We start from the raw sequence: 27,451 nt of genomic DNA, 5'->3' as shown, positions 1-27,451 counted from the left end.
GATTTTCTATTCATATACATTTTGCATATTCTTGAACATGGACGCGTTCCAGAAAAATTATAGTACCTATTATACTGTGATGTGTATCACTGGACTGTTGCCCAGTGACTACTCTCTAAAAACGAAAATTCACAGAGTTGGTTACTGTTTGCTCACTCTCTGCTGCATTGGGATACAGGTGAGAAAGATATGAGTCCCACTGGAATAATATTAAAATCGAGAAACTAAACTTTGTATTCTCATCGAAGTACCAGCACGTTTCTAAAAGTGGTGATTTATAGTGATAAAATAGAAAATGACTATGTGACTATTTTTCGATTATACATATACAGTATGTCATCTAACCAGTGGTATAATCAAATAGGCGTTGATTCTATGTCAAAAAATTAGTCGAAAATATAGAATTAATTACTTTTATCCAATATTCCGTTTTCGAAAAAACTTAGGTTGAAAAAATAATATTATTGAATAGGAATAAAGTGATGCCTCTAGCCATAAAATACCAATTCAACTTCTCGTTACACTGCAAGCTTCCAACTCAGTTTTCTCAAAATGAAAGCTCAAATAAAAAAATGTTATTCTTCTTTTTCGTTTCATTTTTTGACGTAGAATCAGTCACTATCCGGTTGTACATGACACCTTGTTGTAATAACTCATTTAGATCTAAAACTAATCGAGTTAAATTTTTAGGGAATTTTCGAATATGAAATCGGTGATGTAACGATATTTGTATTCACTATTCGTTAAATTCTGTCGCAGTGAAATGCTTTTATAATATTCTTTTTACCTTTTATGTGATGCTAAGTGAAATCAGTCATATGAGATTTTAACGAGTATGTCAGTCAGTTTTTATTATTAAATTGTACCGCACGCGGTACGTAAGCATAAATGGGTTAATGAAAGGATGTGATCTCAATTTATTTTTGTCAATACAGTACCTCAGTTAGAGGAGACTAGGAAATTACATCTTCTGGTATGATAATAACCATTATTTTATATGATATACAACTATATCTTTCTTCTATTGTAAGTTTCAAAGATGCCGATGTTTTGTTTCTGTCTACAATTATATATATTCGACAACGAAAATATTGGGACACCATGTAATCGTGTTATTTATATTTTGGATAAATGTGTAAACAGCAACTACAAAACGTTACATTATGCTACATTATGGTATCTAGATTGTACATACAAAAAATGGTTTAATTTCTCCATATGGTTGAGAAATAATACAAGATAAACTCAAACAATGCGAATTTTTATGTCACAAATATATTGGGATACTTACAATAGTATACGGTTGTAGACTACCGGGGAGAGGTAGTTACAATGTAAGAGAGTTTTCGTGACTCGCGATGGTGTTGATGTGTTGATTTCGCCTACGCAAGAAGTGGGGTGCTGACGCATGCGCCGGGAGTTCCGCACAGCGACGTGACGCCTCTACCACATGAACATTACAATTCTGAACTACAATCGCGACGAGACTTCTGATCGTAGTTCAGTGAGCTACAGAGAAGAATTAACTGTGCACACCCATTTTAGCATGATTTCAACACATAAAGACCATATTATAGGGTAAGTCAGGGAGAGTCCGACCACTTTTTGAGAAAAGTATCGTATTGCTGTGTTTTTTTAGAATTTTATTTTATTAACCAAATTATAGTAATATACATATATATACAATATTTTGCGTGAAATTAAAATATATACTACCATTTTCAAGGAAAAAACAAAAATACTGTAAGTGGACGATCTCACTCGCATCACCGGGTTAGAGCGTCCATTTACTACGAGTGAGAAGGATCTCGAAAAATAACCTTAACTGTGGCTTATGAAAAGTATTATAAATAACGAAAGTAATGCTTATGTTATTTTCTCTTTCTAGCTTCCCACATAAATCACAAAAATTCTCATATTTGGAGCATCCCTCGTGATACCGACGACTACACTTTACACATTTATGTCAGTCTTCACTTTTATTGGTTTCGAAATAGTCCTCTTTGCATCTGACGCATTTATTTTGGTCCCTGCTAATAACGTCTCACTTTCTTGCTTCCTACGTTTTTTCACAGTTTTCTCCCTTTTAATTGAAACATTCCATACGGTATTGTCTCGTTAAGCCGAACGGAATTCCTTGGAAATTAATTTATTTTCAACTTGAAAAGAAAACAGAATAAAAATTCTGTCGAATGATGGAACAATTAATATAGTCGAACTCTTCCGGATTAGTATGGTCGATCTATTACGGGAGAGATCGCTAGCATTTTTAATATACAGTAGAAATGAATACATACGTACAATTCAGCTTATATTAGTTTTATGCATAAAATATATACCTTAAAATTAAAATAGTGTAAATAGATTTTCCTATCTGTCAATGAAAGATTAGGATACAGTTTCGTGACAGTTGCAATACGTGATTAACAATCAACTTTTTAAAATGTTTTCCGACCTTTAGCACAATGTCACATTTCGAGATATTTACACTGGGCCGTCTCTCCCGCTGGCCAAACTCTCCCGAACCTGCCCTATAGGTCGTTCAACTCGTCTTTGTGTCAGCTACAACATTATTGAATAAAAAATATATAGTGACAAATAAATAATCAAGGTGACCTCAATATTTTGTTCAAACATTTTTTTACTTTTCTATATTGGAATTTGTAGAAGACTCAAAACTGATTACACCGTCCGACAAGATCAAACTTTTTTTCTGATTTTATATAGTCACTATGAAATTCTTACAGAGCTACACTGCCCGAACAAGAATCCGAAAACAAAATTGCTTTATAATCTTCAGTTTTCGAAAAAGTGAGCTTTTATAAAAACCCAGATTTTTCGACAAAAATGAGGTATTGCATGAAAAGTAAAAACGTTAGAAAGTTCTAGTCGGTCTTAAAAGATAGAAGACAGTTTTACGAATGCCAAAGTTTAAAAAAGTGCCGATGTGCGTTGTTTTTCCGCAATATTTTTATATTTTTAAGAAAAGTTCTTTGTTCAGCACGAAAACTCTACCCAGGATCTGATTCTGTAAACATCTCTGAAGATAAAATATTCGTTAGCAACCGTGCATGACGTTTTGCTGTCATGTGCTCCGCTGCTGTTTTTTTAGGCTCGGCAGGGCCGAAGTTACGTATAATCAACATAGATGGTCGGATCCAATGGGACACCCACTCTGTTATATAATAGTTTAATAGTTTATGACTAGTTTCATACCTATATTGTTAAACAATATGTTTCAAGAAGTTCTACATTTAAAGAATTATTATTTATTCATGATTTGTGTCGTTTTATATCTGTATTTTACACGATTTTATGATTTGTTTATAGTATGTATTTTTTTGTTGCAACTTGTATGGCAGAATTCACTTTATGGGGATGGACAGTCACATATAGGACACGTGTAAATACAATTTGTTATCTTAATTTTTTAATGCACCTAAAGAAATTTGTAAAATTGGAAGGCATTTTTGATTGATTTTCCCTGTATTACATTAATATTAGCGGGTGAATAGGCTAAAAATGCATTCTAATTTTACAAATTTCTTCTGGCTGTCGCCAGCCAGCCGGGGGTTCATTTGTATATCGCGAGTCAAATACCTTCAAGAGGTACGACGACGAACGTTTTGGAATCAGACCACACAGGAACACCTCTACTATCATTTCCCAAAAAAATCTAGGTATATAAAGGGCCCAAATGCGACCAGAAGCGGGCTAGTTTCGAGTCAATCGTCGACGAAGAAACGCTAACGAAATCGAGTTTAATTCTCTTTCGAGAAAAACAATCGAGTAGGTAATAGATGCCAGATTAAAAGCCCTCGCTGATTCAGTGCGATAAACTGAGAGCGCGATAAGGTCCACGAAGCACTTATTCACATACATTTCTAGTAAAACAAAAACTTGTAATATACTAGCTTTTACCAGTTACTTTGGTTATAAAACTCAATTATTTCCACTACTAACCCACGGCGATATATATTTACCGCTCGAGGTATATCTTCAATTTTTCTTGCAAAAAGTTACAAGGCATCCTAACTCCAATTTCCCCAAATCCTGATCTCTAGATAGCCATCTGTACCGGAATAGGCATTGACTGGTTTACGCATCCTACCCAGATCTCTAGGTAGCCACCCGTGCCGGAATATGCATTGGCTGGTCTACGCATCCTATCCTGATCTCTAGGTAGCCACCCGTTCCGAAATAAGCATTGGCTGGTCTACGAATTCCCCTTATAAAAATCCCAATCGCACCCAACTTCCGGCTACGCAAAGCTGTCTGGCCCTCGGCTCGTAACACCCCATAAAGTGAATTCTGTCATACAAGTTGCAACAAAAAAATACATACTATAAACAAATCATAAAATCGTGTAAAATACAGATATAAAACGACACCGATCATGAATAAGTAATAATTCTTTAAATGTTGAGCTTCTTGAAACATATTGTTTAACAATATAGACGTGAAACTAGTTATAAAATATTTAAATATTGTTTACACAGAGTGGGTGCCCCATTGGATCCGACCATCTATGTTGATTATGCGTAACTTCGGCCCTGCTGAACCGAAAGGAACGGATAGCGGAGCACATGGCAGCAAACGGCATACACAGTTGCCAACGAATATTTTCTCGGCCTGCTCGAAATGTAAATCGTTCCGACACTTCTATTGGGCCGTTTCTTCTTCAGAAATGTTTACAGAATCGGATCCTGGGTAGAGTTTTCGTGCTGGGTAAAAAACTTTTCGTAAAAATATAACAATATTACGGAGAAACTAGGAACGTCAGCACTTTTTTAAACTTTGATATTAATTTATAGTTAGTTAGGACCAAAAACAATTAGTAAATTGTATGCCACTAGACAGTAATGTCTCTCGTACTCACGTAATTTCGGTGTACCTTCACTGACGCCATGATATTGCTACGCGGCCCTGTATTTTATCGATTTTCGCGCCGATGCTACGGTTCGATGGAGTCGGTGAGCACGTGTGCTCGAATTCCCGCAGGACAACTCATAATACAATGACATAACTTTTTTTAATTTTAATATTTCAGAACTGATTTTTTAAAACATATTGCTCATAGTTTTCTGATTAAAATGAGTCCAAAAATGATATAGTTCGGACAAATATTTCTGATTAAAATAAAATCAGTGTGTAATTCATTTGATTCTATTATCGCTGTGATTATATAAGTAAAATACATTGTTGTATATGTATATTAATAATGACTGTACATTAAATGCTCCATTGCACACAGACAATGTGCATAATCAGATAAGTGCAAAATTATATTCTACATTAAATTGTTTTTTTTGCGTCTTCCAAGCAATAGCATAATAAAAAAAGGTAGTATAGCCATTGTCTATAGGAAATTAGTCTCTCTCTCATCTAAAAAAAATTCAATTCATTTGAACCAATATTGAAAAAGTTATTCCGTTTGAAAAGCTGACAACATACTTTCCGCGGCGAGTGTACTTTCTTTAACGTTGCCTTCAATATTTTATATGTTAAGAACCGGTTTTTCTAATGCTTCGTTTCGCAAATAAAATAAGTTACTTGCTACGCATAATGAATAAGTGTTGCCTAAAGCAGGTCTTGATTGGTATCATTTTAATTGGAAAAATCTGATCAATATATTAAAACAATTTGTATGTATAAAAAATTAGAAATAAAAAAGTTAAGTCATCGTTTTTATTCTATCATTACAATGTATTTATAGTAATGTACATTGGCTGCAGCCGGAGCTGGTCGCTGCCTTTCTAGGTAGTTTAGCCGACCCGAGTTTCGTTCTCTCTCCCTCTCCTCTCTCTCTCTCTCTCTCTCTCTCTCTCTCGAGGTGTTATTTATTACAATTATAAAGGCGAGTCGTGAGGCTCGAAAAATAATGACTTCGATTCTAGGACAGACTACGTACAATTCTGACTCGGCAACAATCGGAGAGATTTTACTGTATTCAGAAAACTTCTCTATTTTTTAAGACCGATTAGAACTATCTAACGTTCTTACTTTTCATGCAGTACCTCATTTTTGTCAAAAATTTTGAGTTTTTACAAAAGCTCGTTTTTTCGAAAACTGAGGGTAATGGAGCAAATTAGTGTTTGAATTCTTGTACGGGCAGTGAAAATCTACAAGAATTTTATAGTAGCTATATAAAAAAATCAAAAATTGTGTCGGGCAGTGTTATTTTTTGTAGGAATCATTCTTTTGTCGCATCATTGGACATGTCTGAAAAATAATGTGTATAATGTGAAAAATCAGTGTTTCTGAATTTTCTTCGTGAAGATCAATTTTTCTAAGAGGAAAAAATAATTATCGATATCTTTAAAACAATTTCTTAATAAGAAAAAAGGATCTTTATTCATTCATGGAAGCCTTAGCTTCCATTTCATTATCTAAATAACAATGAAATAATCATTAACTACAAAATTACCGATACAATTGATAGTTACATTAGCAGTGTCGTATTTACCAAATATGAGATGAAAAATGTACTGAATATAACTTAACCAAATGTAGGATAAATAATAGAATAAGAACACATAATATACTGAAGAAAATAATACACTACACAAAGATATTTTACACATTATGTACAGATAACAAAACTTAAAAGAACAAAATAGAACAAAAATTATAATATAAAAGGTTAAGTACGTATAAAAAGAATTGAAAGAACGGTTTCAATGTTTCAACCGATCCCAGACAAAATATTGCTTGATTGAATAATTGAACATAAACAGTTGACGATGATCTTACTCTCGACGGCCATGTTCAGACTGCTAGAGCCTCACAACGCTTCACGCAGTTCCAGCGGCAGATACGTTTTAAAAAATAATAATTTTTTTCAGGGACGTTATGGGGAGTGATTTTCATGATTCTGTAGGGGACAGTATAATGAAAATATTTTGTTTTCTAAAAATGCTGAATCAAATGTAAGTGGAACTCGGGAGATATTCTTGGTCAATTATAGAAAACTTTCACGATGCCCTACGCTTCGTTGAACATACGTTTTTACGTTAATAAATTATAAACAATACTTTTCAGTCCAAGGGGTAATCACAGTATAGGCAAATACTATTTAACTTTAAAAAACTGGAAAGATAATATGAAATAGATTCTTCAGGATATCGATACAAACAGCAAGCATCCTTTTGTGCAAAAATCTGAATTATGAAATGTTGATATTTTAATGCTGTTTCGAATCACAATTATTGATAAATTTCATTAATTTTACCGTTTTCTAAAGCGATGGACATTCAGGAAGTAAGATACATACGATAAACTTCGATATGAGCATGTCACTTTTTTTAACAAATGAACAGCGAGCTCTTCAGTCTGGATCCGTATGCATCGCTGTGTGGTACTCCCGTGCAGGCGTCGCCTGCACCGACTCCTTGCGTAGCCTATTTTTTTGCGAACACTGACCTTGGTACGAATTTTATACAACATGGTTCGCAAGAGTAATACTTCGCTCGAAATACAACAGTTAGTCACTATGGAAAAGAAAAATCGATGCAAAAAATCTGCAAGAATATTAAATGTGGCTAAAAGAGTACCGTATGGAATATCATAAGTCGATTTGGCGGTGTTTGATTTGACTGTGTTAAGGAGAAAAGGAGAGGGAGAGACGTTTCGTCCAGGACCCGCTAGAGGACTCATCAGTAAGGCTATCCTAACGGACCCTTGCCTTAGACGTTGAGATGTCAGTAGGAAGGACGAAGTCTGTATATATACAAATTGAGGTGGATATCGTGTCGAAAACCACTGGGATTGAAACCACAAAAAGATCGGCCAAAGGAACTTAATTAACTTCATTAACTTCATAATAGACGCTTCATAGTAAGAAAAATTAAGAAAGACCTGAAGCAAAGTACACCAAAACTAGCTACAAAACTTAACAGCAGCCTTGGCATAGAGTACTTGTGCAAACTGTAGGAAGAGTATTGAGATCTAAATCTAATATGGACTGATAGTCAGAAGAAAGCCACTTATCAACGCAATCAACAAAAAGAAAAGAGTACAATATGCGAATCAATATGTATCAAAAGAAAGTGAATGATGGAATACTGTAACTTTTGCAGAAGAAAGTAAATTTGGCACTCATTGTAGTGACCGAAGAGTAATAGTGTGAAGAAAAAAACAAGAGAATTGAATCCAAAAAATTTGCAACCGACTGTAAAATACAGCGGCCGATCAGTGATGATGTGGGAGTGCATATCAAGCTTTGATGTTGATAAATTGGTATTTGTAGACGACATTATGGACAAAAATATATATCTGTGAGCATTCTGATAAAAAAATCTGAGAAAAAGTGCTAAAAGTATGGAAATTAGAGAACAGCTTAAGTCCTATCAGGACAATGATCCAAAGCTTTATAACTGTTCTAAAATGCTAGGGACTCCTCCCCAATTCCCAGACCTGAACCATATAAAAAAATCTATAGAACGAACTCGATCGTAAAATCGTCCCAATATTTTTGTGACATAAAATTTGCATTGTTTGAGTTTACCTTGCACTATTCTTCAACCATATGGATAATCACAACATTTTTTGTATGAATTTATATATCGCGTCAACTTCAGTTTTATTTGTTACTTTAATTTAGTATATACATGATTTTGATAAAAACGGTCCTCCAAGTCTATCTGACATTTCTAAGTTTCCGTTATATGTCAGTCTGTTTAAAATATTAATGTTTTATCGTGATTTTCTAAATAGCTGGTTGTGGAGCACACTGTACAAAGGAATAACGACCTTTAATTTCAGTACTTCTGATTTAACTTTACTTCTTCAGTAATATATACTTCTGATTTTAAATCAGAAATGATCTTCAAATGAAATTAAATGGTAATAAATATCTTTTGGAGTGTTTTTTTATGTCCTTCCGAAGTGTTACAGTTTCGAAGGTTTGTTTTCCAAATTAATATTTCACTTTTTGTATTTGAAAGCAATTTTGGGGATAGGAAGGGTTAAATTGCTATGATACTTAGGGAATGCTCTTCCTTAGGAATTAAAATACTTATTGTTTTGAATTAAAATCTTCTGGATGCTTTTGTAAGATAATTTGTTGGAAATTTTTTATGAGACCCAGAGTCCAAACCGAATTCAGTTTTTAAATTACATTGCAGATGTTTTTTTGGAGCGATTTCACATATTTTTGCTATTGCTCTGAAATTTTTACGACCGATGTATAGAAAGTCATTATCCTATACAATATAGCGGCTATTTATCTTTTTCTACATATCATGCGTATGTATCGCAATGTGATTTTTTTTTCTATTCCGATATGATTTCTAAATAAATATATAATATATGGATGCAGCTTCTGATGTTAATTGTTATGATATTTTTGTAAGAGGATGATATCAATTGTTATGTTGACAATATTTTTCATCTCAAAAAAATTGTTTCCGAATTTTTTTAATTTCAATTTTTTTCAATTTAACTAACTAGTGCATTATATTTATTATTTATAAATTCTGTAGATACATATATTATATACATTTTTATCCAGGTAAACATTCAAATAGCTGAGATCGCAAGACGTTTTTTCGCTTTCGGGGATGCAGACGCACAGGTTTAGCATCGTGATTCACTTTACAGTAAAAATGAAAAAAGTATTAATTATAAGACCAATGTTTATTAGACACTTTCAACTTCTCTGAGGTAATATTATTGGCCACTCAAATGTTAATCCTCGTTTATGAGTATATATTATAACCCCAAAATAAAAAGTCATTTACACAATAGTTTGTTAAACTTTGCACTTCGTCTTTACACGAATTAAACAACAGAATCAAATCTTCAAAATGACGCAAAGCGGATGACAATTCCGCGAAAACGGTGAAAAATTGCATAGAAGAAGAAAGTTGGTCATTCTTAAGTGTATTAATCTTCAAATAAACAAAAATTCCGTAAATGCTGGTTCGACTAAAACATGGTTCATATTGTCGTTTATCGAACAGAAAATCATGAACCAACGAACGCTAGTTTTTAAGACGATAGCGGTTAGAAAATATTTGTTCTGTCATATAGAACTTGCATGTATCCCTGCAGAATTCTCTCTTTTGTCTTATTCACTTGAAGATAAGAACTCAGAAGAATCAATAGCTTCTGCGTTTTCTAATTCTTTCTTTCATTTTACGTACAATAAAAATCTCCAAATTTAGAAATAATTAATGTTACTATTGGAACCAGCATAAAACTCTATGCTGTATACTCTATGCTCTATGCTGACGTTCTTGTATCTTGATGAAAGATGTTGCGCCATCTTCAGAAAAGAAAAATATAATGGTTTAGCATAGAGTTGAAACAATTTGAACGTCCAAGATTTAAACATTGTGTTGACTAAATATACTGATAATACTCATGGTCCACAATGGTACAAAGGGTTAAATATTACATGTAATGATATGACTACATGGCGGAAACGCTACCGCACCTCATGAAGCATGTTTCCCAGATTCAGAAGACCACAGTTCAAAAATGTTTCATATTTTTCACATGAGCACATAGAAATATAATCGCACAATATCGATTGTGTTCCTCGAATTCTGCCCACACAATATATTTTTGTTAATTTGAACAATATGTAGATATAGCGGAAAAATCTTCCAAGTGCTAAAGGTTACATGTAATATTACACTAACAGATAGACGTGCGTTGATATACTTTTTAAACGTGCTCCATGTGTTTCGCGGGAGAGTTACCCGCAGGAAACAGACAGTTTCTCCACAACCGTACTCCACGACACATAGAATGACGGATAAATTTGTCATCGCGTGAAAGAGGAACGTGGCTCTGTTACTTTCATAGCACTACCGACATTAATTTAATATATCACTCGAAGAACCATTTTCCAGACAGAAGGAAAAGATTGAGCTTGTTGTATGTGACAACTTTCAAGATGTAAGATTGATGTAAGATTGTTACGCGTGTCTTGTATTTTATGAGATCGTGTCTTGGCTTGTTATTAGTATTTACTAATAAACCTTGAAAATGTTGGAAAGTCAGTTTATCATTTCGACTGACGATAGTCTAATTTGAAGTGACGATTTTCGCCTACTATGACGCGATGGGGATATCTTTGGTTGCCTTGCAAAATGTTGGAAAGCGTTGAGGAGCAATTGCACACCGAGATTTGCGCATTTGAAGTGCACGTGTATGGAGACTTTGTCAGTCGTTATAATTTTAGTATATATAGTATATATATACTATATACAATATAGTCTAATTTTAGTCGGTATCCACTACGCATTGATTTATCGACGAAAATATTCCAAATTAAATTCATTCGTTACTACAGAAAAAGAATTTTAAGAATCAGAAAAACTTTTATAAAACGATACTGTTCGTAATGTTCTGGAAATGATATGAAATTATTAAAATCGAATATAATCTTTAAAAGATTTGATACTCTTTAAACCAAATGTAAAATTTTCAGGTATCGACGTTAAAGATGGTAGAAACTTCACTGTCCAATTTACTTCAGACGTTATCGTTCACCTGTCCCATGTTATTATTCTTTTTACGATATGTTGGATTCATTATCACTTTTCCAGTAGTAAGTTAGATAAACATCCCACTATCGTTTTCGTTGCAAAACGGGTGGAAAATCATTCATGTAATAATTATATCCTTTAACCGACTTTTTTCATGTGGTTTCAGATGAGATCCTTATTTGAAAATATTGAACATGATTACGTTACGATGAAAGATCCTATGGAAATGGATATATTCATGAAACAAGTAGTAGAAGCGAGACGTGTGGTTATGGTATTAGTAGGTAAAGATATTCAACTGTGAGATCCCTAATTACTCTAAATGTTCTATGTAAACATATGGACAGAAAATAATTATTTCATAATTGTATGTATGATTATGTATATTATACAAAAATGTTTAGAAAAATGAATCCTTCTACAGGGTAGACTGCGGTAGCCCGATACGTAGACAGGTTTGATACCTTTTCATATTTCCTACCTAATAAACGCAAGAAAACTGCACACCAGTATGCAATACAGATGAGTTTGAACATAATTTGATAGAAGTGAACATACCATTCTATAAATAGTTCTATGAAAATGAAAGTATTAGGTACTTTGAAGTAAATTCGCAGTGAGAGGAGAAAGATTCGGAATTTGTGTTACTAATTTTATAAACGTAGGCAATAATTTCAGTATACATAGTATACTCTATCTATAATTTCTAGGTTGCGCTTATTTGTCATTTTTGTTAGCAAAATAAATTTCCTTCTAAAGACTTGAACCTTTATTTTATTTATCTATGTTTGTAAATATGTAAAACCATAAAAGTACTGATTGGTTTACGAGCTTTTGCTATAGTCACTTTTATTTGTTTCCTTCAACAATGTGGTCCACTTTCGAAAATATTCATTCTCATGAAACAAATTTTCCCATGCGGCAAACGAGCTTATGGACAAGTTTAGTTCAAATGGAATATCGACTGCAATTAATTGATCAGATCAGAACGAACGATCAGTTTTAGAACGTAAGAAAATTTGAAAATAAAGCAAGTAGGAAAATAATACTTAGAGGGAAGGTTAACAACTAAATGTTATCAATCCACTCGCACTGAGAATTCCGATATACTATTGGTTAATATCAAACTCTTTATGCGTACCTTTTCGAACCTACCAACTACCCATTCTAACAAGGACAGGCATCCAGGTTTGACGCTCACTTTTTGATTGGATTTGGTACAGTGATAGTGCTTGTAAAGCTGAATCCGATGATATCCGGTTTTGTGAGAGCAGACGGCGTATAGCTTTTGAAATAATTAATGTCAAAGTTGTTAAAGTGAGCGTCAAACCAGGGGACCATCCCTTGTAAGTACAAAATCAATTTAAACAGGGTGTTCGAAAAAGCATTCAAAATTTATGTGGTATACAGGGTGTTCCACAATTATTTGAACATACAAAAATGAGGGGTAGCTGAGGTCATTTGAAGTAACTTTTTTCTTTGCGAAAATGCAATCTGCGGCTTTGTTTACAAGTTATTAACGAAAAACACTGACCAATGAAAGCCGATGGTGGGAACCATAACGTGATCGATCGATCGAGCGCCACGTGCTCCTACCACTGAGTTTGACAGCTGAAGGGGAACTCTGTGCCGCGTTCGAATCAATAAACAAGTCACGAAGCATAAACTTTTGATATTTTTTTTACTACGTGACAGTGATAATTTTAAGAAAAACGCTGTTCATCCTTATTTCAGAATGTCTGAAGGATATTTACTAATTTTTCGGACCCGAAATAATAAGTATGACAGTCGTTTTAATTTTCTGATGTGCATGACACCTCATGTGTACCATATGAAATTTTTATGCAAGATGTACAGTGAAGATTAACAAAGTTCGTAAATGATATTTTAATTTAAATAATTCCTTGTCCGAACAGAATTCAACGAATGATTGGCAAAGCTAATTTAATAATAAATAATCGCGTTGGGGGACGTAAAAGATTTGTTTATTAGAGAAATGTGAAAAATATTATCAATAAAAGAACTCACCCATTTAGTTGAGGATGCATTTGCTGGCTGAAATTGTGACTCACGATGTCGAAGTGCACTGACCTCGTACAAGGTACAGCTGATCGGTATAAACCTCTGGTATAGTTATTTACGAAATTCACATTCACTGCACTGTCACCAAACACTGATCACTTAATTAATCACTGATAATCCAAAACACTTGCGGATATTGCGAAAGATCACTGAGACTCGTTTGCGGATAATCGTATATTCGACGCGTTCGTTCGGGAGTCAACGTTTCACTGCCGAAAAATTCAGGCCTCGACCGTGGGCCTTTGTCGTTCGTCGTTCGGCCGTCCGAGGAAATGACGCCCGATACCATTTTCCTCGAACAGCCGTTAATTACATTCTAAGAGCACAGGGTATCGCCATATTAAATAAACAAGATATGCAGCGACGTAAACTGCGGCCGACCCGCTGTCACTGACGGTACCCTGCGCTCGTAGAACGTAATTAATGGCCATTGAAGAAAATGGTATTGGGTGTCATTTCCTCGAACGACCGAACGACGAACGACAAGGGCCCACGGTTGAGGCCTGGATTTTTCGGCAGTGAACGAGTCTCAGTGATCTTTCGTAATATCCACAAATGTTTTGGATTACCAGTGATTAATTGAGTGATCAGTGTTTGGTCACAGTGCAGTGAATGTGAACTTCGTAAATAACCATACCAGAGGTTTATACCGACCATCTGTTTTTTATTGATAGTATTTTTCATATTTCTCTAATAAACAAATCCTTTACGTCCCTCAACGCGATTATTTATTATTAAATTAGCTTTGCGAATCATTCGTTGAATTCTGTTCGGACAAGGAATTATTTAAATTAAAATATCATTTACGAATTTTGTTAATCTTCACTGTACATCTTGCATAAAAATTTCATATGGTACACGTAAGGCGTCATGCACTACAGAAAATTAAAACGGCTGTCACGGTTAAACTACATATTATTTCGAGTCCGAAAAATTAGTCAATATTTTTCAGACGTTCTAAAGTAAAGGAGAACAGCGTTTTTCTTAAAAATATCACTGTTATGTAGTAAAAAAAATCCGGAAAGTTCTCGTCTTGTGACTTGTTCAATACTTCGAACGCGGCTCGAGCCCGTCCCGACCTTCTGTCAAAGCCTCGTGCTGCGGGATCTCAAACTTCGCGCCGTCACCTCTCATTGATTAGTGTTTTTCGTTAATAACTCGTAAACAAAGCCGCAGATTGCATTTTCGCAAAGGAAAAAGTTACTTAGAATGACCTCAGCTACTTCACATTTCCGTATTGCGGAACATTTTTGGGACACCCTGTATAATATTCAGTATACAATACATAGAATACATATAATGTACAGTATATAATATACAGAATATATATAATATTCAGTGTACAATATACATTATATGTATAGGATACACTACACTGAATAAGAAAGCCATAGCAAACATAGGCCAACCGTTTCTAAGATATTTGCTAGCATCGTGATTGACTTATAGTCAGTCACAAAAATATTTAGACACTAGTATAACTTTGATTACTACGCCATATATGTAAATTAATGTACATTGAGGAGAAGAAGTCCTTCACGGTATATTAAAGTAGAATATATAAGTGTTAACATAAAATAAACTTTCGATTTAGTTATAAAAAACATATAAAAAAATATATAAAATATATATAAAAGACCGTCGAATTTTCAGGCTACATAAGTATTCGGACTCCTTATAAAGTTCAAAAATGATAAAATTAAATTTTTTTTAAATTTTTATTACTACGATAGTTTTATATCTCTATTTTTTTAACAACATGTTTTAAGAAGTTTCACATTTTAGAAATTATCATTTGTTTGTGATGAATACTGTTTTATATCTCTATTTTTGTTGTTGCAACTTGTATGACCGAAGTCCTGTATAATACACGGGTAAATATAATTTGTTATCGTAATTTGTTAATGCATCTGAGGAAATTTGTAAAATTGAAATGCATTTTTGGTTGATTTTTCCCATAATAATTCTGATATTAGCTGGTGTTTCGGACTTACCGTTAAAGAACAAACATTGAATGAGGAGAGTCACAAGGGAAGTTTGACAACTTGAAAATTAAAAAACAATATGAAACTAGAGTAGTAAAGTAGTAGTAGTAGTAGTAGTAGTAGTAGTAGTAGTAGTAGTAGTAGTAGTAGTAGTAGTAGTAAAGTAGAGTAAGCCATCTATAACACGCGCGCGCGCGCGCGCGCGTACATATTTTCCATTCGAGTCATAATTTACTCTTAAGGGGTAATTTCATTCCTTAAAGGGAATGCAAAATTATCTTTTTCGTCGACTATTTCGAGAACGGTGCGAGATATTGAAAACAAGTTTAAACAAAAGTTGGATGGATTTTGATGTTTACAAGAATTTATAAAAGGTTTTTTCAAAAAATCGATACTTTTTAAGTTGCCCCCTCCACCATCCCTCAAATTTCATGTTTTTATCTTTTTAAATCTAGGTTAAAGTTCTTTTCGGTAACCCCTATATACATTCTTCTAAATAGTTTATTTCATATATCTTTTATATAATACATAAATATAACGTCTATTATCGAATTTAAAGCCTTCTGTTGCATTGTTATTATTAGCTTACACATAGCTTACATTATTAATTATATCAGACTGTAATATGAAATTCGAAAAGTTAATTGATGACATGTACAATTGGTAATGACAACACATATAGACATGTTTTTTTTGTTAACACACGATACTTGTTTCATATGAGGCGTTGAGGGTAGTAGAGAGGAACTCAACATTTTGTCATTTGATCATTTTGTTCCATATTACTATAATAATTTTATTTGTTATATTTTTTTCTGTTCGGCAGAATTTTATTCTACTACCATTTCTAATAACTATTCGCGCACGTATGATATTCATTAACCTCCTCGCACAGGTGTTGTATACTTTTCGACCGTATCAAGTCCAAAACATCCGCTAATATTGATGTCATATGGTAAAAATCAACCAAAAATGCATTTCAATTTTACAAATTTCCTCAAATGCATTAACAAATGACGATAACAAATTATACTTATCCGTGTTTTATACAGGACTGTCCATCTCCATAAAATGAATTCAGTCATACAAGTGGCAACAAAAATGAAATATATTATAAATCAATCATAAAATCGTGTAAAATAGAGATATAAAACGACATGGATCATAAATAAATAATAATTTTTAAAATATCAAACTTCTTGAAACATATTGTTAAACAATCGATGTAGAAAACTAGTAATAAAAATTTTAAAGAAAATTTATTTTTAAAACTTTTAAACTTACTTTTATAAGGAGTCCGAATACTTATGTAGCGTGAAAATTCGATGGTTTTTTATACTTTTTCAATTATGTAGGTAACGTTTTATGCTGAATACGAATTATGTTGTATTTTGACATTTGTATATTCTAATATACCGTAAACGATTTTTTCCTTAAATGTATATTTATTTAAATATATGACGTAGATGTTAAAGTTATACTAGTGACCCAACACTTTTGTGACCGATTGTACTTGCTTCCCTCGCATGCGATGTTTACTTCAGTGTTTATAAATCCTGTTTTGAATGTCCTCATTTATCAAAAATCAGTTCTTTGTCAAGAATCATTATTGGTATTAACCCTTTCGGTACGAGCGCGCTGTCCGCCGTGACACTCCCACTGTATAGAGTGCCGCGCCGAAAATGCGCACATAGCACAGGGTCAATCCACTTTTTTGTATGAAGATTTTCTTAAGCGTCAAGTAAGAACTGTGCTTAATCCGTTTCTAAATCTTTTGTTTCCTGTAAACATTCTGTAATGAACCTACAATATGTTAAAAACTATGAACAAGTTTCGAACAAAAATGTAACCACAAATTTTTTAAATCAATTCAGATCAAACGACAATAATACATGTAGCTGTTTTTCGGAATCCTTGTAAGAAAAGACTTTATCCATTTGAGTCCCAGGGATTATTCAGAAAACACGGTCGAAAAATGCCGAACAGCGTGATAGCGCGCTTGTCTTAATTAATTGCGAAGAGAATGAAGCGGCACGATAGCGCTCGTCAAGATTGAGAAACAAAACAAAAAGAAAAAGAAATGAAAAAAAGAGCAGCTATGCGATGTACGTGCGTCACTAAAGTTTGATCGCGACACAAGATGTGAACAGTGCGATCGCGCTGCTTGGGATTCAAACAGTTATTAGAATAATTTCTAATATGTCAGAAACATAGCTCACATGTATGCCAGATGTATTCGGCACTCATCCATACCGATCATCAGATGGATGCCGGATATATCCGGCGCTCGTACCGAAAGGGTTAAACACTTACATCAATATCACACATGATGCTGGTAAACAGAAATGTTTATATAACAAATAAATAATGAATGCTCTTTTTTAACACTCCTTATAAAATTATTACATTAGATATATGCTCATTGAAATATTATAATCTTTTAGCATTCGTGAACTAAGAAACAGAATCTATTGATTGTGCAGTAAATTCTCTGAAATTATTCCTTAGCTTGTAAACAAAAATAGACAATTTGAGAAGAGGAGATACAATTATTCGGGTCACGCAGCTCGTTTTTATAGTTACCGATTGTCAACAACTACAAAAACGTGGCGCAAGGCTGTAATTTTTGTTTGCAAGTTGAAGGACAATTTCAAAGAATTTACTGCAATTGCCTCGGATTTACATATATAGACACTCTCAGTAGATCACGGTGAACTATAATTATTTTCGTCACCTAAAATATTTTTATTAGGGGAAATGCGTTTTTTGCTATAATTTGGGTATACGTTTTTACCTAACTTATTTATGTTGACATTAAATGTAGAGAGTGATGAATAAAATATTTCTCCAAAATGTATCGTTTTTGACCACAATCTCCTTTAATTCATCACTCTATGAGAAGTAACTTGTTAGTTGAAATGTTAGAATTACAGAAGGCTAAACAATTGATAAAATCTTTTACTTTATGACATTTATTGCAATATTTTATGGAAAAAAGTGCTTATACACTAAAATAATTTTAAATAGCCCTTTTACATGGGAAAGCGCATGTCAGATACACGTATCTCATTTGTTTTTATACAAGATGTTCCAGCTGAAGCACAAATTCAATAGTTTCAAAATGAGAAATTTTGGAGCGGCTGATTGGATACGCATATTCCTACGTGGAAGGGCTCTAAAGTTGGATCTATTTTAGAGCAACATTATTTTTATTTATAGTCCTATCATTTGGAGGAATATTGATGTCATGTGCGGTACTACTGATTCCTACAATATTACAATCAGAACTTCAGATTCGTTATTTAAATATTCTTGGATTCTTTTATTCTGAAGTTAGTCGGAATTCTAGTCTGGTCACTTACCAACTTCTAATTGTAATCTGGATGGGACTATTCTCGTTAACCTGTACGGAATCATCGCTTGCTGTCATTGCCTCTTACTTGTGTGGATTATTGGAGATCACCAGGTATGTTTTAGTTCAATTGTTTCATACGTTCATACAGATCCCAATCGTTTTTGATTACACAAGCTTGCGATACTCTATAGCCTGTTCGTAACATCTGTTTGTGATGAATTATCTTCATATTCCATTGCCGGAAATGTACTGTTGGATGGCTAGTTTGTTGTTGCCATATTAATACATATATTTTAGTAGAATCCTCATCTACGTTTGTAGCCTTAGTAATACGCTCGCGAATAAATTGATTCACTTGTTCAATGCAAAGTGTGAACCATGTAGCTTTACTAATCATCGGAGCATTAATCTGTAACGTGATAACAAATTGAGTAGTCCTTTTATAGAACAGTGTAAGTGCCAATAGTAAGAAAGCCTTCTTATAATTCAGTAATATAGAATATTACTGAAAAGAATTATTTCTGTAGAAAATAATGTATGAACTATGTATTCACATGAACGCCAAATATCATTCATTCATTTAATAATAATTTACTTGCATCATTCCTATTATCGTCAAAAAGCATGCAATTAATTTTCTGTGCAAGTTACTTAGGGACACAGAGAATCGTAACATAGGAACTATAATAAATAAGAGAAAACAGTATGGATTTCCAGATTATATAAGTACTTGATTGTTTAGTAGGGAGAAACGTACTTATAAATAGCAGTTAAATAATTAGAAATATATTAGTGAAAACGACTATATTAACAGTACACATATATTGCCATTGCTTTAGTTATCGAATACGAACGGCTATCGACCAGATGGCGAAATCAGGGACAGGGACATTGAATATAATAAACATACAATTAGCCATGGATACGCACCAGCGTGCTACTGAGTTGGTACCTTCATTCATATATTAGAACAACATATTCGCTATATATTTTGCAATATATTTATTCTATCTTCTCTTACGTCTTCTCTTTCCAACATGAATGTACTGAAACATGAATTTGCGAAGGAAGACTCTCGGCAAATATTACGAAGTCTATGGCGATACCTTACTTAGTGGCGGTCTTAGCAGTTGTCGGCTCGTTTGCTGTAAATATATACCGCGTAAGCATTGTTAAAAGTGTGTAGGAAAAGATAGGTTGAAGATCACTGTTTCGATATTTTCTTGCTTCTGTCGATGGAAATATAATACGACTATTTTTGATACCAATAGTTATTCCTGGCGCTTGGAGATTTGAGTGACAAGGAAAACATCATGGTTTGTGTACAAGTTACACTAGTACATCTGTTCATTATATATTTAAACAATTATAACGGACAAAAACTGATTACTTCTAGTATTGGATTATTCAATGATATGTAAGTTCACTCTCTTGAATAAATGTAATTTCTTTCAGCGATAATTCTGATAATAAAATCGATTTAATAATAAAGGTAATGTGACTCACACTTTCGAATAAGTTTTGTAGAAATTACATTAAAAGATTACATAATTAAGAATCGAAACACACGTATTGAATAATAATGACATGACGCTATTCAATACAATAGATACGATTCATTGTGGTACTGTATACCACCGAAGTCGCAGAAAGTATTACTATTCGTATTGATGAGAAGTAGTTACCAAATGGAATTTAGTTGCGCTGGTTTATTCATTCCGTCTAACGAAGGCTTTGCCAAGGTAATCAACTGTTTTACATTCTATCAAATGTGATGTCTTAATTCTCAGATTAAATGAACATTTGTTTCAGATGATGAGCACATCATTTTCGTATTTTACTGCAATCACCTCGGTTCAGTAGGAAACCTAGAAATATTGGACGACAATGCTGATCACTGTTTAGGAGAAAGAATATGTATCATGCGTGTACAAAATTAATTGTTATAGTATATTTTCACATTCTTTTTCTGCATTGTATGTAAATATGTGTACACACTGCACCGTTAAATCTGGAATAAAGAAAGTGATAAAACTACACAAGTGGTATCTACTGATAATTTCATATGGAGTTCGTCGATGTAGCAACTATTTAGTTTACCATACATAACACAGAGTGTCGTTTTCTAAAGTTTGTCGACACCTTGAATCTTGTGTTTTCTAGCAACAGGCATCACTCAAGAATTCTAATTTCAGGCGATTGTTTCATGCAATGTTGGTGAGACAAAATATCGCAAATGGCGATCTTATGGGACGTTTCTCTACTGATCACGTCGTCTATACTCATAGACGAGTATAAAATTTATGTTACTGCCAACCTGTGATCATGTCTTAAGATGCTCACGTCCGCATGTTTCGATTCTGACTAAAAGTATCCATGGGAGAAATTACTGTATTGACTAGGGCTGTGAACAACGTCGAACGCGCGCGCGCGCGTATCGATCCACGCTTTTCTTATAATTACTAGAACTTTTGAACGTTCATTCGGCGTTAAAAGTAAACATCGTGTTGGAGGCGGAATGCGCGTTACGCGATGAAGTTTCGGTGAAAAGTTTTATTACGCGAAGCGTTACACTCTTTCGATCGTCCAATTTACGTCAGTGGTACGTGAAAGATGTCATGCCAGCGCTTCTGGCGTCGATCCTGCATCTAATAGAGAATTCCATCAAGTATCAGCCGTTATAAGCAGGTTGTGCTGTCCATGTCTCGTACAATGCAGCTGAAGAGAGCAACTGTCAGCGTTAACAGTCACGACGCGTGTTTCTTTTGGACGGCCGTGGCGGGCCTCTATCCAGCTGAACAAAATTCGGAGCGAGTATTCTCCAACTTACACTACAAAGATCTGCTTCGAACTGAGGGTTTCTAATTGTTGAAGGTTGTCCATGCGAGGGACATAATATTTTAAATTTTGGTATTACATTGTTGTATGATGGGCTGCGTCGCATCTGGCGAGAAAGTGCGACGACTGTCTACCTGGACAAGATGTCCTTAAACAGTAGACAAGCGTAGATCCGCATTTCTCTGCGCATATGGTCTATTCGCACTGCGTTGCCATTTTTGAGGCTCCTACGACCAAAAATTTTGTTCTTTTGTTAGTTGCCTGCGGACGAGCGAGGCATGTGGTTGTGCCTACCGTTGCTTCCGAACCATCACCCTTTTTTTCTTTAAATAGCTTTCTCATTAAAATTAATTCTGTTACAATTATTTACGTTGCCTGTAAATATTCAACACTAATTTTGAATGTCGTTCAAGGATACATCAAAGTTTGAAGAAGCGAATTATGTTTCTGTGAACATGCTCGAATGGGAGGGGAAACGAAAAAGCTATCAAACGCTTCATTTGACAACAAGGACACGGAAGATGCACTAAAATTGCTGCTTATACAGAACGTAGCAAATATGCACAATTATTTTTTCTGTATATGGAATTTATCCCGTTTGGTTTCATCCCCCAACTCAGGGAACATAATCAACAGAAGTATATTTCTGATCGGTAAGTTCTATACTTGAATATTTATCTTGAAGGAAAAATAGACAAAAAATTGTGATATGAATTTTTTTCAGGTGTTTGAAATATTTCGGATTTTTGGAAAAATTGGACACTCATAGCGTCGACTGTAGCCAATGAATGAATGCGATTTGCTACTTTCAACGGAAGATGATAAGTGGCTGCGTTTCAAGGCGCATACAAGAAGGAGGCGAACGGAGATGCTTTTGTTCGTGGAGCAAGGAATACGAGGCGAGTTGGGTCAATATTCGAATCCTTAAGCGCGCACGAGTAACAAGTATCTGCCGATGTACAATTGTCCAAACCACCCACGTATCTAATGTATTTCGACGTTAATAATTTGTATGGTTGGACCATGTCGCAACCTTTGCCGCACAGAGTTTTCTGATGCAAGTAATCTTAACATCGATTCTGCATCGATCGACAGGCCCATCGGGTACATTTTAAAGGTCGGCTTGGGGAGTATCCGCGCGAAATTCAAGATTCTTATGCGGATCTCCTGTTTTATCCGAATCATGCTGGTCGAGGACGTCTCAAAAAAAGTTGATATTTTCAGCGATGTCTGAAGAATAATTTAAAATTGAAGAAAATCTACCATATTCTAGAATTTGAGCAATCGTATTGGCTATGGGATTACAACGATTTAAACACGAGATTGCGCGCCAATACGATGGAGAACGTACGAAACCCCGCGAACGTAAAATTGTTTTCGCGATGTGACTCGCATTAATATTCGGACACCATATTGTTAGAAGAATTATTGCTCCTTTTTATTGTTTGTGATAGTATTAGTGAATCAATTGTTTTCTCATATAATAAAGCACTTCCTAAAATAAGTAGAAACATAAATTTTGTTTATTTATTGCACATGTACTTTTGTATAATAAGCGTTAAACAAGATTTAACGTCGCAAAGATATTCGGACACATCTTAGATGCTAGAGTAAAATACTGTACTACATTGACGACGACGCTAACACACATTGTTTATAAACAAATTTTATAAACAAATAAAAATTCGTTGTGAGAACTTTGTACCACAGAAATTATTGGTGATATCAGACGCTTTCGTACTTGTGAAAATGGGACGAAAAGGAAGAAATACGTCTTTTGAAATCCGATAATTGGTTATTTATCACAAGGAAAATGGAAAATCATACAGAGATATAGCCAAATTATTAAATATAAGCGAGAGTAGTGTTGCAAATATTACACGTCGGTACATTCGTGAGGATTGAATCGATTTAATCCCTCAGAAAGGTCGTCTAAAATTATTAGACTCTCGCGACCAACGTAAGATAATAAGAAAAATAAAGAAAAATTCTGGACAGTGCTACAAAATTAATAAAGAAGTTGTTCGTAGAATCTGAGAAGAAGGTACACCAGAACACAGTACGACGGGTATTAAAAACTTATGGTTACAACGAAAGAGTTCTTCGTAGAAAGCCATACATAAATGAAGCAAATCGCAAGAAAAGATTGAGCTTTGCAAAAGAATACTTTTACAAAGACTGGTGGTGGAATGATGTAATATTTTCGGATGAAAGCAAATTTTATCTTTACGAATTCGACAGTCAAGAAATGGTGTGGCGTAAAATAAATACAGAATTAAACATTTCAAATTTAAGACCGACAGTGAAACACGGTGATAGGAGTGTAACAGTGTGGGGTTATATCTCGTCCGTAGGTATAGGTGAACTAGTTTTTATTGATGCTATTATGGACAGAATGAAGAATTTGGACTTTTTTTTTTAATTTAATTACAAATCTTATAAATATAGATATACGTACAGTTTTAAGTTTTATCAGTACAATGATCCTAAATACAAGGTCAGAATTGTACAGGAATATTTATTATATAATTGTCCAAAAGTTCTCAATTGTCCATCCTCCTCCTCAATCGCCTGATTTAAATCCAATTGAAAATTTATGGAATCAATTGGACCACAAAATTCGTACGACACCTACAAGGACAACAACAGAGATAAAACAACGTTTTTGTCAACCGACAAAATATTAATATTATGATAATATGATTAAAAAGTTTTTCATTTTATATAAAATTAATGTAATTCATTCACTGTCCGAATATTTTTGCGACGTTAAATTTTGTCACAATCTTAAATGTGTCAAAAGCACATGTGCAATAAATAAACAAAATTTATGTTTCTACTTACTTTAAGAAGTGCTTTATTATATGAGAAAACAATTGATTCAATAATACTATCATAAACAATAAAAAGGAGCAATAATTTTTCTAACAATATCGTGTCCGAATATTAATGCGAATCGCTGTATGTATTAGATATATCAAAATTACAATTGTACGATTTTCATTATGATTATATGATTCAAAATTTCCAAGAGAAATGCAAGATTTTGTACACGACCACGGACGGGACGCGTACGAGAAAATAAAACATGACATTTACCTATACGATACTAGCAATTATGACAAAGACAACGTGTACGGTGTTTCGATCGCCAACAACAAAGTATTAGGATTGATGAAAAATGATAATAGCGGTAAATTATGACAGAGTTCGCGAATCTTTGCTCGAAAATATATTCGACTCGGGTGCAGGGCAAAATGAGATTAAAAAGATAAAAAGAATTAGAACCATCGTTACAGTTAAATGCATAAGTTTTGACGACTACTTGAAGTGTCTTCAAAATTATGCGAAAAAATCAGTTAGCAATAAATTGATAATGTCTGTACAGCATCGGGTGTACAGTAATTTCGTCCGGAAATGTCAAATTTTGGGTTACTGTGAACATCACTGTGCAAGTTCTACGCTTATGCAATTCATTGCTACGTCGATGCTAAGAATCAATGGAGTTGATTCCAAATCGCTTTCAAATCGTGACAAATAATTAGAAATAAAAAAGTGAAGTCGTCGATTTTATTCTAGCACTACTATGTATTCACATTAATGTACACCGGCATGTACATTATCATCATTGGCATCAACTACATCCCCCATGCGCACATTAAATTCATTCTTCCTTTGTTTGGTCTTGATTGATTCATGCTTTTGGGTTGAGATCGATTGTACTCTTGTTTTTTTATAGTCCTCGAATAATTTTTTTTGAGATCACGCATGTGTACGTATCTTGGATTTTGCAGAAACGGAAGTAACACGAGTGAAAACGCAACTTTTTCATCTGCCAGGATTTTAATCATCTTCGAGTTATCAGTGGTATTGCTGATTCGCTAACGAGATATGTTTCTGATGCAAGAGAAAAGTTGCATTTTTAATCGCGTGGCTCTCTTTCTTACAAATTTCGACATGGGCACATTTGAGATAGTAGGTTTTGGAAATTATTCTCTTTATTACTAAACAGTGATAATCACGAAATACAGTAATGAAAGACAGAAAGCAGTACGCAATAATTTTCATAATCGCACGCCGAAGTTGGGAACTGTGTTTGTAAGTTGCGTTCGTAATATTATAATTCCGTATCGTTATCCGATATCCGTATTAATGGGAATAAATGTAAAAAAGACATTACATTTATAATCATGTATTTTTTTTATTATGAGGACAAATTACATTTTTGTAACATTAAAGTACAGATGATAAGATTATAGAAGAATTATGCGATGTATTCAGTCCTAATATTCTACATTTATTTTATTTCCTTTTCTATCTAATATATATACCTTCTCCATTAAATACACATCAGCATATTTTGCAGCACGTATCTCATGTTCGTAAAATACATCAACGATTGGTTTATTTTCTGAATTGGTCAAGAGGTTTGTGACGGAATTCGTTCGTTTTACCATGGTAATCTTAAATATTTCCGTTGATTAGTTTGACGTTTTGGCGGCTGTGAAGTGTCATTGTCGTGGAAAAGGAGTGGAGTGGGGAGACGTTTCGTCCGGGGCCCGCTAGAGGACTCATCAGTAAGGCTATCCTAGCGGGCCCTTGCCTTAGACGTGAGGGTAGGACGAAGTCTCGGTGTATATATATGGATCGAGGCGGATCGGCTACTAGCGGGAAGAGGAGCCCTCTGCTGGCAGGTCTGGAGGTAGCCGCCACAACGTGTATCATTTGTCGAATACAGTTTTAAATGTGCTGATGCGCACATAGTTGCAAACCTTGAATTTAATAGGACCAACTCCTTGACACACGATGCATAAAAGATGTTTCGCATTTTTACGATTCGATTATTGTAGACTTCTATCGTCGTGGGAAGCTCTCATCGATCGAACGATATCTTCTACTCAACGAGAAGAATTTTTACATGTTGTTCTTCAGCGTACGATTGAATCGTTCTGTGACGGAAGCTTTTATAGTGCTGAACGTGGAATAGTGGTTGATGTTGAATTTCCATATCAGTTTGCAAATTGTTTAGCATTCTACCATTTTTTTTTTAATGTCGATGCGGAAGCTTTGAATACATCGTTGGCACTTTTATATTTCAGAGAGGAACCAGGCATATTTACTAAATGCATCGATTATCATAAAACTGTATGAATATCCTCAATTATCTCTCGCGTACGGCAAAACTTCGACGATATCGGCTTGCCAGAAATCGTCGAGTACGCACGTTCATGATTGTCACTTTATCGGTTTGACTTTAGCGCTATATTACTATGTATTTTATTCATCGTCTGTTCCGCATTTTTCGTCAGCTTCTCGCTAGCCGTTATTTTAGCCAGCATTTCAGACTTCCACCTTGCACTATTCTGTTTCACATCTTTCATCAACTTTTCGTTAGCATTTATCTTTCTACGATGCTCATCATAACCTTTTTTTGAAACGTCATCAACGTACGATTTGATAGTTGCGTCATCGTTTGCTGTTGGATTCGCAACACGAACGATCTTAGTTCCTCGCGCATCGTACAATTTATCAGATGAACATAATAGCATTGTCGTGTACATAATTTTTAAATATCGAATACAGAACCGAAATATCGGACGATGCTTTCGACTCGAACTCACTCGATTGATATAACGTGTCAAATTTATTAATGGACATTTTTTCGTTTCTCAATCCAGTTTTTTTTCTTTTCT

The 27,451-nt window shown here is 34.2% G+C and overlaps 1 protein-coding gene and 3 long non-coding RNA genes across 8 annotated transcripts; 3 read left to right on the top strand and 1 right to left on the bottom strand.

Moving 5' to 3' along the window:
• The first annotated feature begins 14 nt into the window (after window positions 1-14).
• Window positions 15-20,962, top strand: LOC143262204 (uncharacterized). Of its 5 annotated transcripts, none has more exons than XM_076528074.1 (9): window positions 15-178; window positions 11,441-11,560; window positions 11,665-11,782; window positions 18,785-19,031; window positions 19,760-19,864; window positions 19,992-20,082; window positions 20,192-20,337; window positions 20,530-20,662; window positions 20,733-20,962. In XM_076528074.1, the coding sequence occupies exons 1-9, from the start codon at window positions 38-40 to the stop codon at window positions 20,781-20,783; spliced, it is 1,152 nt and encodes a 383-aa protein (XP_076384189.1). In that variant the 5' UTR covers window positions 15-37; the 3' UTR covers window positions 20,784-20,962. The 5 variants fall into 5 exon arrangements, with proteins under 5 accessions (XP_076384189.1, XP_076384190.1, XP_076384191.1 ...); XM_076528077.1 differs by lacking the exon at window positions 15-178 and adding an exon at window positions 1,387-1,578; XM_076528075.1 differs by lacking the exon at window positions 11,441-11,560.
• On the top strand, window positions 7,881-9,633 carry LOC143262207 (uncharacterized). The gene is made up of 3 exons (XR_013036113.1): window positions 7,881-8,903; window positions 9,126-9,246; window positions 9,512-9,633. It is a non-coding gene; the product is annotated as an uncharacterized LOC143262207 (long non-coding RNA).
• On the bottom strand, window positions 20,610-21,372 carry LOC143262208 (uncharacterized). The gene is made up of 2 exons (XR_013036114.1): window positions 21,021-21,372; window positions 20,610-20,931 (listed from the first exon to the last, which is right to left on the bottom strand). It is a non-coding gene; the product is annotated as an uncharacterized LOC143262208 (long non-coding RNA).
• Window positions 21,373-21,400: 28 nt separating this feature from the next.
• LOC143262205 (uncharacterized) lies at window positions 21,401-26,034 on the top strand. Its single transcript, XR_013036111.1, has 2 exons — window positions 21,401-22,411; window positions 22,483-26,034. It is a non-coding gene; the product is annotated as an uncharacterized LOC143262205 (long non-coding RNA).
• Window positions 26,035-27,451: the final 1,417 nt, after the last annotated feature.

This window comes from Megalopta genalis, unplaced genomic scaffold, assembly GCF_051020955.1.
Source record: "Megalopta genalis isolate 19385.01 unplaced genomic scaffold, iyMegGena1_principal scaffold0095, whole genome shotgun sequence".
Lineage (NCBI taxonomy): Eukaryota > Metazoa > Arthropoda > Insecta > Hymenoptera > Halictidae > Megalopta > Megalopta genalis.
This window is presented reverse-complemented; position numbering and strand designations above follow the sequence as displayed.

Coding starts and splice junctions, on each gene's coding strand:
- LOC143262204 (XM_076528074.1), top strand. CDS start 38: ATGGACGCGTTCCAGAAAAATTATAGTACCTATTATACTGTGATGTGT. Junction 179..11,440: donor TCTGCTGCATTGGGATACAG/GTGAGAAAGATA, acceptor TAAAATTTTCAG/GTATCGACGTTAAAGATGGT. Junction 11,783..18,784: donor TGTGGTTATGGTATTAGTAG/GTAAAGATATTC, acceptor TTTTATTTATAG/TCCTATCATTTGGAGGAATA.